The sequence below is a fragment of the Desmodus rotundus genome, chromosome 4, assembly GCF_022682495.2.
Source record: "Desmodus rotundus isolate HL8 chromosome 4, HLdesRot8A.1, whole genome shotgun sequence".
NCBI classification, from domain to species: domain Eukaryota; kingdom Metazoa; phylum Chordata; class Mammalia; order Chiroptera; family Phyllostomidae; genus Desmodus; species Desmodus rotundus.
Window position 1 is genome coordinate 64,466,451 of NC_071390.1, and position 15,032 is coordinate 64,481,482.

Below are 15,032 nucleotides of genomic sequence, written 5' to 3' on the forward strand. Positions count from 1 at the left end.
TGATGGGCTAAGGCTGGGGCAGTCCCCAGCAGTGCTAGGTGTGGGCACCAGGGGGCAGGCTGAGGCCCCAGGCTGTCACAGAGGGTGATAAATGGACAGGAATCCATTTGGGTTGCTGCCCACCTAGGGACAGGAAGATAGTTTTTCCTCCAGGGCAGCAGAGACTTACCTTGGCCCTGGGGGGCGGGGGGAGCACATAGTGGGGTAGGGAAGCACTGAGTGGGGAGCCAGGGAAGGTCTGAAAGTTGCTTGGCAGAAGGGGAGGGAAGCCAATACCCCTGCTGGAGGAGCAGTCCTGGTTGTGGAACCTGATGTGGGCAATTGGAGGGACCCCAAGGAGAGTCCCACTCAGGGGTGCTATAGGAAGCTCCTAACAGCCATAGAGGCCACTTTCCTGTGGTGTGGGGCACTGGCCTGGCTCCAGCCCAGAGAAAAAGCCTTAGCTCTCCATCCTTCTCCTGGCGAGCTGGCTCATTCTAACCTGAGTTTGCGCCCCTCCAGACCCACTGCCCTGGAGTCCACAGGGTCCCATACTAAGAGGACAAGAGAATTGTGCACTGATGACACGGTGACACATGGGCATTTGAGCCCAAGTGGAAATCCAACCCCCAGGACCCTGCACAACTTCCCACCTCCATGGTTGCAGGTCTCCTCCCTATATGAGATGGGGCTGCCCACTCTCACTCTCATAAGTTCACTGGCCACCCACACCCACCGGCCCAACTCTGCTCCAGGTCCCTCATCCTCAAGGCTTCCTCCTGGTGCTCCTTGCCCCAGCCCTGAGGGTGGAAATTAGCCTCTCAGTTCAGTGGCACCCAGGATAGCCAGTTACCTCACCCAGGGTCTATGTGTCACCTGGCCTGGCCAGTCCGGGGCTTAATTGCAGCACAGAGGCTTTAAGCTAGACAGCAGGAAGAATGTCTTCACTGTAGGGAGGGCGTGTATTGGGATGTACTGGAGCTGATGACTAGGAGGAACTTTTAAAAATAGAACCTGCAGCTCTGGCAAGGCATCTGGGGATGGACACAATGGCCTCTGCTTCCTACGGGGGGCATGCTCCAAATTACCAAGGCCATGCAGCAAGCTGGATTGGGCACTGGACCGCCCCAGGGCTTGGTCTACCTTTACAAACTGCTCTGCTGGGCCACTGATGCTCTGCATTGGGCATCCCAGGCTCAGTGGTACAGGCCAGGCCCTGAAACCCTGAGCCCTGTCATCTTCACAGGGCTGTGGTTTTTCCTGCTGTGGCTCCCCAGCCCTTTTTGTACCAGTAACTTCTCTCTCAAGGGGAGACAGGGCCAGAGCTTTCTGGAGAGACCCTACTCCTGCTCCAGTTGTGATTCACTTCCCACAGGGGCCAGTGGTTGTTCAGGTGACTAGTAACATATTGCAGAGGGGGCATTCACAGAGGCCGGGGCCTGCTCATTCTCAGCAGTGGCCACCCCCACCCCTCCGGCACTGCAGTCCTCAGAGGGTGGTCAACCAGGCAGGGCTTCAGAGCCAGGCAAACTGAGTCTCAAATTTGCACAGGAGCTCCTGTGGTAATTCCTAGCTCACAAGCCTGTTCCTTCACCCCTCTAGCTAGGGACCAGTAGAAAAGCATGGAGTAGGGCCTGTCACCTATCAGTTGCAGGTGCAGGCTGTAGCTTCCCCTGTAAGAAGGTGGCTACCAGCCACCTGCAGGCTGGGTGGTAGCTCTGTCCCCACCTCATTCTGTCCACAGGCCCCACAGTAGCAACCTTGGGGCAGCAGCATCCCTTCAAGCCCTCCTTTCAGTGGGTCTCAGACTGAGGACCCACAGAGAACAGGGTTCAGGAGGGAGACTCAGAGGGTGGAGGGGAAATGCCTTTCTTTATCCCAGACAGGTGCAGCTGCGCTTGCAACATGAGCTGACCTCTCACCCCACCCTCTCCCAATCCCAGCCAGTTCTCCAGGAAGTGGGGGAGGGGTGGGAGAAGCTACAAAGACCCATCCCCCACCCCGATCCCAGCCACTAGGTCAGAGGCTGGGGCCGAGGTCCACAGTCAGGGCCTTGCCCCTTGGTGCATGCTATGGTCCTCAGCTTTAGGGAAGAGGTGGGTGCTTTTGTTTTGTTCTGTTACTCACAGGTATATCATCTTAGAAAAGTCAGTTCACCAGCTCAGCCTGTTTTCCTGTCTGTGAAATGAGGATAGTGTCTTGTGAGAGGGCTTTCTAACATGCACTCATGAAAACACTTTATACCTGCTCTTCCTCAGGTACTGGTTATCAGAATTGGGGGGGTTCTCAGCTTGGAGTGGGGTCTGTCTCTCTGCTCTACCCATCAGCCTAGAAGGCATGCCTGGGTACCAGCCTTGAAGACCACCAGTTACTTTGCAGTTTGCATTTCCAGTATTCGTCAGACTATCCCAGCTACAATGGGGACGCTAAGGACAGAGGGTCCCTGGGGAGGGGGAAGGCCAAGACTATTCTAGGGCAACTGTGCCCGCAATTCCTGGAATTCTGAGGCTGCTGGTGTTGTTTCTTGGGCAGCGCCTCAAAGTGCTGACAGCTCATGCTGTTTATAGCCTCTAAGGTCAGGCAAGCCTCTGGAGGGCTCCGGTGGAGCTGCCGGGCCCCACCCACCCCCTGCCCCCTGCCCCACCCAGCACGTGAACAAATGGGAAAGAACTGACAGAGACCCACAGCTGGAGAGTGAATTCTTAGAGGTCTGCCAGCCAGGCCATCTCCTGGCATGCTCCTCTTCCCTGATGTTCAGAGCTGTCTCTGACCCTGTGAGGGCTCTGAAGGAAGTGGGCATGAGGCTGTCTGTGTCCTAGAGAACAGAACCTCCAAGGCCTTGGGCCAGGACACAGGACACAGCAACTTCATGGGCTGCCCCCAGGCTCCTCAGACTAAGGGGTGGGGCGGGTAGCGATCTTGGGGAGGCTTCCTGAGGAAGGTCAGCTGGGCCCTGCTGAGGCAACCCTCGAGACTGGGAGATGTCTCCTCAGTTCCCTGAGTCTCTGTCCCTCTCTACACAGTCCCCTCTCATCTGGGGGAGGTCATTGCAAAGGCTTTTTTTGGAACCATGTTCCACCTCTACCCAGGAACCATCTTAAGAGGCATGAAGGGACTTTGCCGTGTCCCAGTACTCTCTGGGGCCCACTGTGAGTGATGTGCCCACTGGAGCATTCTATAGGTGACATCTCGGATGCAGAAGATGTGGGATTGGACCAGAAGAGAAGAGAAAGACTCAGAAGGCCAGGGAAAGGTATGGGTATAGTCAGCTAGAGAGGAAGTGAGCCCTGGCTTTGGGCACAGAGAGGTCATTGGAGTGTGTGGAGTGGTAGGGGCCAGAGCCAGATGGCTGGGTGTGAGAGGGATGGGAGACAGTAGAGGCAGGACCTGCTGGTCAGTTCTTGAAGAAGCCTGGAGGTGAAGAAAGGGAGCAAAACATGACAGGAGCCGCTGGAGCAGGTAAGATAAAGGAGGGAGAGGCTTTATTATCATTATTTTTAGAAACTGGTTTCTTAGAGCAGATTTAGGTTCACAGCAAAATTGAGAGGAGGGTACAGAGATTTTCCATATACCTCTTGCCCCTGTATGTACAGCCTCCTGCATCATCAACACCCCTGCCAGAGGGGTGCATTTCTTACAATCAGTGAACCTACATTGACACATTGTTATCACCCAGAGTTCATAGTTGACATTAGGGCTTGCTCATGTTCTCCCACATTCTATTGGTTTGGACAAATACATAATGACATATATTCACCATTATAGTATATCTAGAGTATTTTCATTGCCCTGAAGATCCTCTGTGCAGGGAGAGACGTTTTGAGCACAGATAAGACTCTGGCTTGTTTATTGGCCATGATAGGGTTGGAAGCAGGGCCATGGGGAGACAGCAGTTTCCAGTGAGAGAGTAAAGGATGAGCAAGGACCCAGAGGAGTCCAGATGGGACTCTAGCAGGACATGGCACAACAGTAATTTAATCACACAATGTTAAATGCACTTAGGACTCCACAGGAAATCCCCTGGGTTGGTCAGCCTGGAAGGGTGGGGGTTGGTCAGCCTGGAAGGGTGGGAGGAGATGCTGGAAGCTACACCATCCCCCATCACATCTACATTGGCAAATATAGGGTGTAAGGAAGGCTGGGGCCTGTCTGGTTTTGAGCACTGGGAGGATGGGAACTTCTGCAGGGAGCCCAGCTGCCCTCCTGGCTGCCAGCTGCCTGGGAACTAGGGAAATAGGAACCGATGGCATGGATGCCCCTGAGCCCCAGCCAGCATCTTGCTTCCTGGGAACCTGGACAAAACTTCTCTCCCCTCCAGCTAATGCTCAGGCCCCTTTAGGGACAGCATGCTGGCTCATGACTGGTTGGTCAGGGCAGTCTCTTGCTCCCCAGCTCTGCCAGCTCTGGGTCTTGTTTCTCTTGGAGCCAGGGATGCAGCCTCCCAGCCTCAGACCCTCTGGAACCTCCAGAGGGAAGGAGCGGTGGGGGGCAGCACCTATGTCTCCTCAGTTGGGAGCCTCCTTGAAACCCTTTCAGCTCTAACCCCTCTTATATAATACCTTATTTAATAATGTAATGCTCACAGCAATCCTAGGAGAAAGGTGGCATTTCTCTCCATACACAGAGGGCACGGAGGCTGGCACTGCAACCTCAGGTCTGGCCCAGACCAAAGTCCACTCTCTTCCCTTTGCTGCCTCCTCTGCAGCCACCTGCAGGTGAGTGGAGCCACAGCTGCTCCCTGGCACCTGTTATCCCTCTGCCCCCTTTGGAGTGCCTTAAGACCATGGCTCAGCCAGGTGAAAGGACTGCTGGGGGCCAGGTGGCAATTTTGGCCCCCAAACATTTTGAGCCCATCCTAGGAAGCCTTGGAGACAAGACTCAGGCCTGGAGCTCTGCCCAGGGCTGGTTTCCCAGCTGAGAGGTGGCTGGTGACTGCAGAAGACTGAAAAGTGAAGTGGGAACGAAACAACTATTATGAAGAGTCCTTCAAATGCTTAAAAGGGGAAAGGCTAAAGAAAAAGAAAATCTCCAAGGATATAGCTGCTTTGGGTCCTTCCTGGGATGAAGAAAGCAGAGAGGGATACAGTCTGACAGATCCATGGTTACATCATGTTTGGACTGCACCCTTCACTGCCCTGAGCTCTGGGTAAGCGTCCAAGGGTGGCCTCACCCATCTGTGAGGCACACTACTCCTGCAGTGGGGGGAGGGGATCTGATGACCCTGGGCCGTGCTGGAGGTCCCTGCCACCATCTCTAAGAAAAGCTGGTTAGAACTAGAAGAACACCTCCCTACAAGAGGATAACAGCCCAAGGTTTGTTGGGTCCTGCTCAGGGCAGCCAAAGGCCAGGCCAGCTGAGCCCTGATGGGCATAGACAGGTGCAGGGAGAGAGGTGCCAGGGGCAGGCAGGAGCCAGCTGGGCAGCTTCCCTCAGAGGAGTCTGGCTACTGACCAGGCCCCAGGGAGGCTGAGCTCTACCCTGGGAATAGGGATCACTCCAGTCTGTACCTGAGGATGAGGGGGAAGCAAGGCAGGGCCTGGCCAGGGGAAGGTGGGAGACACAGTAAGAGTTTGGAGTGCAGCATCTCCAACGAGAGGACATTCCAGATTCGACACCTCCTGACCCCCGCCTTTGCCCAAGCTGATCTGGCCCCAGCCTCTCTTGGATGTCATTCTGGCGTCCTTGCTTACACTGTCACATATGACCTTCTGGACATGACTCTGCTCCTGTCTGGGAGCTATCATGTCTGTAGGCAGCTGGCCTGCCCTTCTGTCTGGGGCCTGTGCTGCCAGTCTCTACCCTCCTTACCTGGGGTCTCTCTGCTGCAGGGTGATGGCCCCTTCTCTGGGGTCAGTTAAAAGTCCCTGGGGAGCCCTTGTGTGGGGGAGTCAGTGGCGGGGAGTCCATTAGGAGGGCAGTGGCATTGCTCACTTCATCCTGAAAGGAAGAATACTGGTGCCCTCTACTTTCTCTGAAGTGCTTCCAAACTAAGATGGATTGGTGGATGGAGAAAGGGACAGATTTGTGATGCAGCAAGTTGAGGGAAATGTTACAGTAGAACCTCAGTGGTGGGTATTTGCGTGTTCACTGTAAAATTCTCTCCACTTTTTGTACACTTGATGACGTCTATAATAAAATGCAAGGGAGAGTGCAGGCTGGCATGGGAAGCCAGGTGTAGGGAAAGGACAGGCCTGGCCAAGCAGTTCCCTTGCCCTTAGGAGTCCCCTCTTAGTCTACAAAGCATTTGGTTTCTCTTTGTTGTTGCTTTCCACCCATTGTTTAATGCCTTACATTGAAAATAACAATACATTCCTGTCATTAGTAGAGGTTCCCTGTGGCCTTGGATTTGGGGAGAATGGTGTGTATTTTGGGGAGGCCTGAATAGTTAGTTCTCAGATGCCCCTGTGGGAGTGGGGGCAGCATGCTGGATTCTACAAACAGTGGCTACCTGGTAACCTAGGGGTTTGTTTCTCTCCTGTCCTTGTCTGTCGCAGCAGATTCAGGGGTGGGGAGGCTGCTCTGGGCGAAGGTGGCCAGGGTTTAAGTACATAGCACAGCCACTGGGGCTGAGGCAGGTCGAAGGCAATCAGAGAGGGTTCTCCCTGTGTTGCTGTTATCACTGGGTCATCACACTTGGTTCCTGGGCCCACCCTGTAAAAGGCGAAAGATGTGTACAATCTGAAGAGAAACCAGAGTATCCACCCTGTAGAGCACATCTGAGAACAGGCTGGTGACGGCAAGGGCTCTAGTTCAGCTGAGAGCTCCCTGTAAGGGGTGTGGCAGGAGGCTTCCATCAGGTCTGGGAGCCCAGGGCCTGGCCAGAGGCCCTCTCAGGCTTGACACCCAAGACATAGGACTGTCCCCAGGTCCTCTCTGGGCTCCTTCTAGGATGGTCCCCAGGCCTTGGCCAGAAAATAACTCTGCCAGCATTAGGATCTGCCTTGTCCCTGGGGTGTAGCCAGGAAGGTGACTGGGATGTGCCCAGAGAAGCCAGGAGGACTGGCTGGTGGGCAGCTGAGGAGGAAAAGCCAAGGAACTCCTCCAGAGGCTCCTCTTTCCTGTGGTGTCATCGGGGGTAGGGCCTGCATGACATTCTGCATGGTGTCACAGGGGGCCTTCCACATGATATCATGTGGGTCAGGAATACCATCATGTGGTATTCCTCATGATGTCATAGGAATGGAGCAGAGTCGCTGGGACATTTCACGAGACATCTGTAGAAGTGGGGCTTCATCACATTCCATGGAATGTCATTAGGAACAGGCCATCAAGCTATTTTCAGTGATGTCATGAGGCCTTCCAGAATTTTGCATTTCATGTGATATCACTGCAGGAGGCGTCTCCACAGCATTCAGGGTGCTATTACTGGGAGCCAGGTCTGCAGAATCTGGCATTGTACATGATATTATTGGAAGTGGAATCTGAATCATCATGAGATCCCAAGTAATGTTCCTGGGGGTGTGTGGCCTTCCTGACATTGCAAGGGGTGTTCCAGGATGGAGCAAACCTGGCATTCTATGTGATCAATCACACTGGGGGTGGGGTCCCCAGACTCTAACAATCTGTGATGGCATTAGGGTGCAGGGTTTGGGAACTGGCCCCCACTTCTATTCCTCCCCAGGTCCCAGCCTTGCTCACCCAGGCAGGATTGGCAGCACCCCAGCCTGCTGCTGCACCCTGCCATGGTGGCACTAGGCGCTAACACTAGGATGCTTTGTGAGGGGGCATTTGTCCTAACTGCTGATCTGGCAGCATCTCTGTGGTGGTGTTAAGGCTTAGCCCCTGCATATTCCCTCTCTCCTGGAGCCTGGGATGTGCTTCATGGATTTTTAGGGTGCAAGTGTTACAGTGAGCAAACTGTTGTAAAAAACAGGCCCCAAATCTCAATGGCTTAGTGCAACGAAAGTTCATTTCTCACTCATGCAACATTCGATGCAATGCTCCTTAGTCATTCTCTGCCAAGTAGCAACTCTAGGATCCAGGTCCCTTCTGCTAGTGGCTTCATTCTCCTCTGGGTCCTCTGCATCCAGTTAGCCAACAAGGAGAGAGAGTGCAGGATGGCAAGGATAGCTGCTTCAGACAGGCCTGGAAGTGGTATGCACTGCCTCCATTCACACCCCACCAGCCAGAGCTAGTCTTACAGCCATACTTGGATACAAAGCACTAGGAAATGTGGTGGCTGTGTGCCAGCAAGAGGAATGAGGTTTGATGAGCAGTGGGTGCTAGCCACAGTGAAGAAGACAAAATGTCAGGCCTCTACTGGATGATCTTGGGTGACTCTTCCTTGAGGACTGGCCCATCCTCCTTATGCTCATCTCCCCATCTGCCATCCTCTCAGATCACACCAGGCAGCAAGGCGGCCCAGTCCCAGCTCAGCCAGGGTGACCTCGTGGTAGCCATTGACGGCGTCAACACAGACACCATGACCCACCTAGAGGCCCAGAACAAGATCAAGTCCGCCAGCTACAACCTGAGTCTCACACTGCAGAAGTAGGTGGGAGCTCTCCAGAGCAGGGGGGAGGCTGGGATGTGGGCACTAAGCACCTGAGAGATGGGCTGTCCAGCAGCAGTTGTGTGGGTCCAGCCCTGTGCTACAAGGCCTTGCCCTGCAGTAAGGACAGCCCCTAGACCAGAGGAAGGACCAGGCCCAAGTCATTGTTAAGCACCTGCCACATCTGTGCTTCACTTTACAGACAGGGCTGAGAGGGTGGGTCTAAGGCTGCCAGTGTGGCTGTCAGGCCCAGAAGCCAGGGTCTTCCCTGGTTTCTCTTTGCCCAAGCAGTCTCCCAGGGACCTTGCAGAGGCCCGTGGCTACAAAGTACCCCAGGTCCATGACTTCTCCCTCCTGGTTAGACCCAGTGGTTTCCTGGAGACTCCCAGCCTGCGGGGTGGACAGTGGGCCCTGGGCTCTCTGACCTCGCTCCCTAGTACTCCATTGCTCTCCCCTGGCCAGCTCTGCCCAGGCTAAGCTCTAAGCTCCTGGCCCCAGGCATGACTGTCTTCACTTAGTCTCATTTCCGGTTCTTCCAGGTCAAAGCGACCTGCTCCCATCTCCATGGCAACACCCCCGATCCAGTCCCCTCTGCCAGTGATCCCCCACCAGAAGGTAGGTACTGACGGCTGATGGCAGACTCCACTCTCAGGCACAGTTCTTGGGGTGCAGCCCCAGGTCTTCCTGCCTGACCCTTGGCTGGCCCACCTGGGGCAAGGCAAGGAATCAGCCCTGCCCCAGCATTGCCCTGCTGTAGCTGATCCTGGGGAGTTGGGTAGGCCTTGGGGAGAAGTGTTCAAGCCCCCATGAAATACTGAGTGTGAAGTGCCTGCCTGGGTGCTACCTGCCAGAACCTCAAGCTCACACAATACCAGTCTAGGCAGCAGTGTTCTCAGAAGAGGGAGCATCCTCTCAGCCAGGTGAGACAAGGGTCCAGAAGACTCTGACCCTCATCTTCCTGAGGCACTGGGGAGGGGGCACTGTGGCATGAAAGTGGAAGCCCTAACTTGACCTAGTCACCCCAGGAGGAGCTCCCAGGAGTGGAGGGGCCTGCTGTCCCTTGGGGTTTCTCCTCTGACCTAGGCTTTCTCCCTCTGATTTCCATTCCTTCTCCCAATTGCACACCCATATAGCCCAATCAGAAATGCTGGTGGTGGCCAAGGGGCAGACACAGGAGAGAAGGTGGAGCCCTGGCCACAGACCTCACCCCTGTGCCTCAGGCCCCTTTCTAGCTTCCTCTAAGCAGCTCAACCCTGTGGGCCCAATGCATTGGAGGCCCACCCTATCACTCCAAAAAGGGCCCATTCCCCACCCCTCCCTGCACGATCTTATACTGACCCTGTCTCTTCAGTGAGGCAGAGTATGCAAGGGACAGGCAGAGGGGAGGGAAAGAGGCTGACATGGGGCTGGAGTGGTTGACAAATTGGGGAATTAGGCAAAAGGCTACTTGGGAGAAGTTGCAGAGGGGAACAAAAGGAACAAAATGTCGGCCCCCTAGTTCCTCAGTTTCCCCTCCATTCTGTCTGTCCATTACCAGCTGGAAGGCCCCCTCTAACTGGCCACATGGGGGCATCTCAGTGTGGGGTCAGTAGAACAGGAGGCTGGCTGAGCCACCAGGGGCCCCCACTCAGGGAAAGGGGAACAGACATGGAATGGAGTTGGGTCTCCCCACTCCCTGACACCCACAGCCCCCTTGTCCCAGGCCTTTTCCCTAACCCTTTGGGCAGGCTGGCTTGGCTTGGCTTTCTGAGTGGGGCTTTGCATTTTGTCCAGGTGGATGCCAACATTGGGGCCAGGAGCTGTGTGCCTCTTTTGCTCTTCCTGACAAAACTCTTCCCTTTCAGGTGCCTGTCTGGCCCCTCTTGAGCTCAGAGCGCAGGCTGCAAGCTGCAGGGCTCTCACACTAACACTTCTGTTTCAGGTCCACACAGAAGCACTGGGATGCATGTGGACTCTAACTGCTCTCTTCTCTCTCCCCTGCATGGCGGCTACCCTGTGCCAGGACCCTGCTCTGGACACGAACAGCAGCCTGGTGGAGCCCAGCCCCAACCCCGAGGCGAGGGCCGGCCCGGGCACCCCGGAGGTCAGGCAGACCTTTAGCTCCTCCTTCTCCCAGACCTCCATCTTCTCCTCACACATGGAGGCGTCTGACCCCGGCCCTCCACAGGGCAGCCCCGGGGCCAAGACCAGCCTGGAGCAGGCCCTGGACTCACTCAGCCCAAAAGTGCCACTGGGCTCGAGCCAGCCAAGGCAGTATAACAACCCCATTGGCCTGTACTCGGCAGAGACCCTGAGGGAGATGGCTCAGGTGTATCAGATGAGCCTCCGAGGGAAGGCCTCAGGTGCTGGACTCCTAGGAGGGTAGGTAATGGGCACATGGCTCTCTGCTGGTGGTCTGGGGCCACCTGGGTCCTTGGTGCTCAGTAGAGGCCTGGTCAGGTGGTCAGAGTGAGGGGCTGACCTTAAGTTGCCAGCCCCAGCCCCAGCCCCATGAGATAGCGTGGGCTGAGAGCCATGAAAGCAATGATCCTACTGACACTTGTCATGCGCTGGCGCATCATTGTTTTACACAACTACACTGGGATGATGTGTCAGATTTTGCACAGGGGAAATTGAAGCTTAGAGAAAGTTAAGTCAAGGTCCAGCTGTCAGGCCACTAAATGGCTGAAATGGGCCTGAATGCAGAAGACTCTGATACCTAAAACTATTACACCAGGACACCACCTACCCCCCCTCCCCCAACACACACATACAGAGGACAAAGTCTGCTGCCTGCAGGATCTCTGGGGCAAGGGGACAGTCTGGTCCACACCCCTCTGGGAGCTTTGAGACAGGAGCAAGGAAGAGTTAAAAAGGTGTAAAGGCACTTTCTCTAAGGCTGTCTGGAGGAGGAAGCATTTAAGCTGAGTTCAGAGAGACTTTACAACTGTGTGAAGGGAGTGGGCTTACAGGACTGAGCCTGGCTGAGGTGGGGCAGCAAGGAAGCAGGACCCCAAGGAGAAAGGGGCTGTGCAGAGCAGCAGCCCAGCCCCTGCCCCTTGAAGGCTAGCTGATAGAACTCTGTGAGCACAGGAGTTAAAAGAAAAACATCTAGAGCCACTTGGCATCATGGAGGGGCTGAGGAGAAAAAGACCCCAAGCAGAGTGTGTATTAGTTTCTAAGTCCTTTAAGCTTGTTGTCTCATTTTAATGTCTCCCATGGCCCCCTGAAATTGGTATAATTACCTCTAATAATTGTGTGTTAGAAGCAGAACAGGCTGAGGCAAGGCAATATGGTCCAGTGGTTAAGGGAATGTGGACATGAAACTGTCCATATCTCAGTCAAGGCACTATGGTCCAGTAGTAAGGGGTACACGAGCATGAAACTGTCCATTACTGGGAAGACTGAAGGAGACAACATGTGCACAGCACTGAGCTGTTTTGGCACACTCAGTATGTGCTACCTGTCATCATTGACTGGAGTCACACAGCTGGTACACTAATGAGGCAGAATCGAACCCTGCGTCAGTCTGACCCAAGTCCACGCCATGCCACAGAAGGTGCCTGTGCCCCACCAGTTCACTGCTCCCCACCTCCTCTAGATCCCCAGCTTTTTCTCAGATCCTGAGTGAAACTGGCCTCGGGCACTCCATAGTCTGAGCACCCTGGCTTCCTTGGACCACGGTGGCAGAGCTATATACCACCAGTTTTTTTCAGCAAGGAGCTTCTACCAGAAAACTCAGGAAATAGCAGAGTAGAAATGGCCTCCCTCTCTGCCTTGGATGGGTAGGTAGCTCTTCCTGGCTACCCTGGGACTAGCCCCTGGGACCCCCAATGAGGCTCACCTGGGGTGAGGGTATTGTTTCCTCCTTACTGAGCCCTCAGTCTGGTCTGGGCACCTCCTAAGAGTCCTTGTAGTCCATGTGCTTTAAATAACACATCTCTCTCAGCAACTTCAGAGATTGGCATCTTTCCCCCCCATTTTAAGTCTGGGAAATAGAAGCCCAGAAAGAATGAGTAATTTGCCCAAGGTCACACAGCTAATGAGTAGCAGATAGGACTAACCCCAGGTCAACCTGACTCCTCCCTGTATGGATACAGGGACCCACCTACCTGCCCCTTGAAGTGAAGGGCTTACCACATCCCTGCTTCCCATGACTCCCAAGGTACCTTCCCATTGGCACAGGCACTTCTCAGAAACCTGACAAATGTCATAGTATTACTTGATGCTCAGAACATCAGGGTCCAACAGGTTCCTCCAAGCAAAGATGGGTTAGGGGAGGGAGTGCTTCATCCAAAAGAAGACTGGTGCTGCTGTCCCCAGACAATGCCACAGGAAGGGTGGAGCCTCTGACCTGGGCCAGTCTGGGCAGCCTCTGCTGGGCTGAGGCACTGCCTTCATTCAGTGCCTAACTGCTTGAAGTCCATCCACCAGACACTTAACCTACTCCGAGGGCTTTGCTCTTAGGATTGCGTTTAGTCTGCACAACCCATCTGTGCAGTAGGCACTGCCATCTCAATTTTATGAATGAGGAGATGGAGGTTGTGACAGGTGGGTAACTGCCCAGAGTCACAGCACTAGGGAGAAGCAGGGTCAGGATTTTAACTCTGTCCTGTCCAACTTTAAAAGGAAGTTCCCCTACTCTCTCTCTTTCTCTGAGCAGTTTGCAGTATTTCCTTGGCAGTTTCTACCCTGGGAGGCATGGAGGAAAACAAATGGGGTACAGGGACAAAGGGCCTGGACATCCCTGTAGCCCCCTTCTCCTTATCTTCTCTGGGGCTGGGACTGAAGAGCAGAGTCTACAAGGGCCCCTGGGCAGACCTTACAGGCTTGGGTCATCTTTCCCAAGACCTGGGTGTTGCCTCCTCTCTGAATTATATCTGACAGGCATTGCAGCCTCCAGGTCTGCAGGTGGAAGCTAAGCAGGGAGCGGGGAGATAGAGGGGTTGGGAGGGTAGGTTGGGGGGCAGCAATCAATGCCAAAGAAGGAGCTAGCTGCCCAGTCACTGCTCTTTGCAGGGGGCATGGCTGGTCAGGGCAAGAGCTGACCCTGCAGCTGTCGGCACTGGCCAAAAATGGAGAAGGAATGGAAGATCTGTGCTGCCCCTTTCCTAATATAGCTCCACTTGCAGCTATTTTGAGACTGGAAGGACAGACGAAAATTTACCAGCTCTAAGACAGGGGCCTGGGGCTGAGCAGGGCCACAGTGAGGCTGCCTGGGTTCAGATACCCCTAGCTTTAGCCTAATTTCTCAGGGTCTTGGCCAAAGGATGACCACGGCCTGGCTAGCTGGGTCCCAGGCTTCCCCATCAGAGTCCATGGTGGTCATATCTGGAAAGGTAGCAGAGTTTGAGGCAAGGACGCTGCCTGCACTCTTCTACAAAACCCTCATCCCTCCCCCCTCCCACCCGGGTTTCTGACAGAGCCATAGATACTGCCAGGATCTGCTGGGCCAAGGAATTGCATCTAAAGAGATGTGATGCAGGCAATATCTCCACCAAGGACATGATGCTCCAGAAGGCTCATTCAGAGAAGAGTGATGGTGGGATCCCTCTTGTAGTGTTGCAGATGGGCTGCAGATGGCTGGGGGCTTTCCTGCAATAAGCTATGGACCCCTAATTCTGAGCCTCCTTGCTCCTCCATCCTGCCTTGTTGTCTGTGCACATGACCTGCCCCTAACTCTGAGAGGGAGAGCAGGTACTGGGGCTGTGGGTAACCCCACCACCCATACACCCCAGCACCACTGCAACTCTTCCTCAGGGAGCAGAACCCCCAGAGCTGCCCCCATTAAACAAGGGGAAGTTCAGAGCTGCTGTCAGGACAGGAGGTACCTAGGCCCTTGGCAGCCACAGCTGGCTTGCTTCTTTCCCAGGGTCTGCAACCAGGTTGTATGGGGGGAACCAATGTATGTGAGTGCCCTTAAAGGTGGACAAGAAAACCTGGCAAGGTACTAGGGACCTACCGAGGAAAAAACACTGCTGTAGGCATCTCTTACTCAAATCAAGAGGCCATGACCCAACTCTGAGCTTTTCCTCTCCTTACTCTGCACTCTCCTTACCCAGAGCCAGTCTGGGCTGGCTCTGCCTCCACAATGGCCATTCTGAGTATGGTCCCAGAGCTCAAACACCTTGGTAGGAGCCTCACTCTGATAGCCCTCTCTTCTTTGCTCTTTCTCTCCTCCCCAGGTGGTAGCCAACTCTCCAGCCAAGTTAGTATCGAAGGAAAGCATGTGTGTGGCCTTGCGTGCATATCCCAGCATGCGTCCGTGTCTGTCTGTCTCGACAGCGTGTGCGTGCTTGTGTCAGCATGCATATGTGCGTGTGCATGAGTGAGAGGGGGTTTATTCATCCCTGAGTGAGCCTGCATGTGTGTGAAGCTGAGAGTATGGAATGAAGGTGAAGGGGAAGGGTGCTCGGGCTCCTCCAATACCCCCTGAGACTTGAGAAATTCAGTTTTCAATTTCCTGCTGCTGCTGGCTCTGGGGGGTGGTGGGTGGAGTGCCTCACTGACGCTGGGTTCTTTGTGAGCCTGAAGATATCTCTGTCCTGGTGGAACCCCTCTGAAGGGCTGCCCCTGACCATGC

The 15,032-nt window shown here is 54.6% G+C and overlaps 1 protein-coding gene across 7 annotated transcripts in view; it reads left to right on the forward strand.

The window, feature by feature from the left end:
- LDB3 (LIM domain binding 3) overlaps positions 1–15,032 on the forward strand; it is a 65,212-nt gene that overhangs the window by 1,338 nt on the left and 48,842 nt on the right. For 3 of the 7 annotated variants that reach the window (XM_053922831.1, XM_053922833.1, XM_024561227.3), the window contains exons 3-5: positions 8,318–8,469; positions 9,010–9,085; positions 10,473–10,831. In XM_053922831.1, coding sequence (XP_053778806.1) covers positions 8,318–8,469; positions 9,010–9,085; positions 10,473–10,831 — 587 coding nt within the window. Of the gene's footprint in view, positions 1–8,317; positions 8,470–9,009; positions 9,086–10,472; positions 10,832–14,634; positions 14,658–15,032 lie in introns of all 7 variants that reach the window. The other 4 variants (XM_053922832.1, XM_053922834.1, XM_024561228.3 and 1 more) reach the window with 2 other exon arrangements.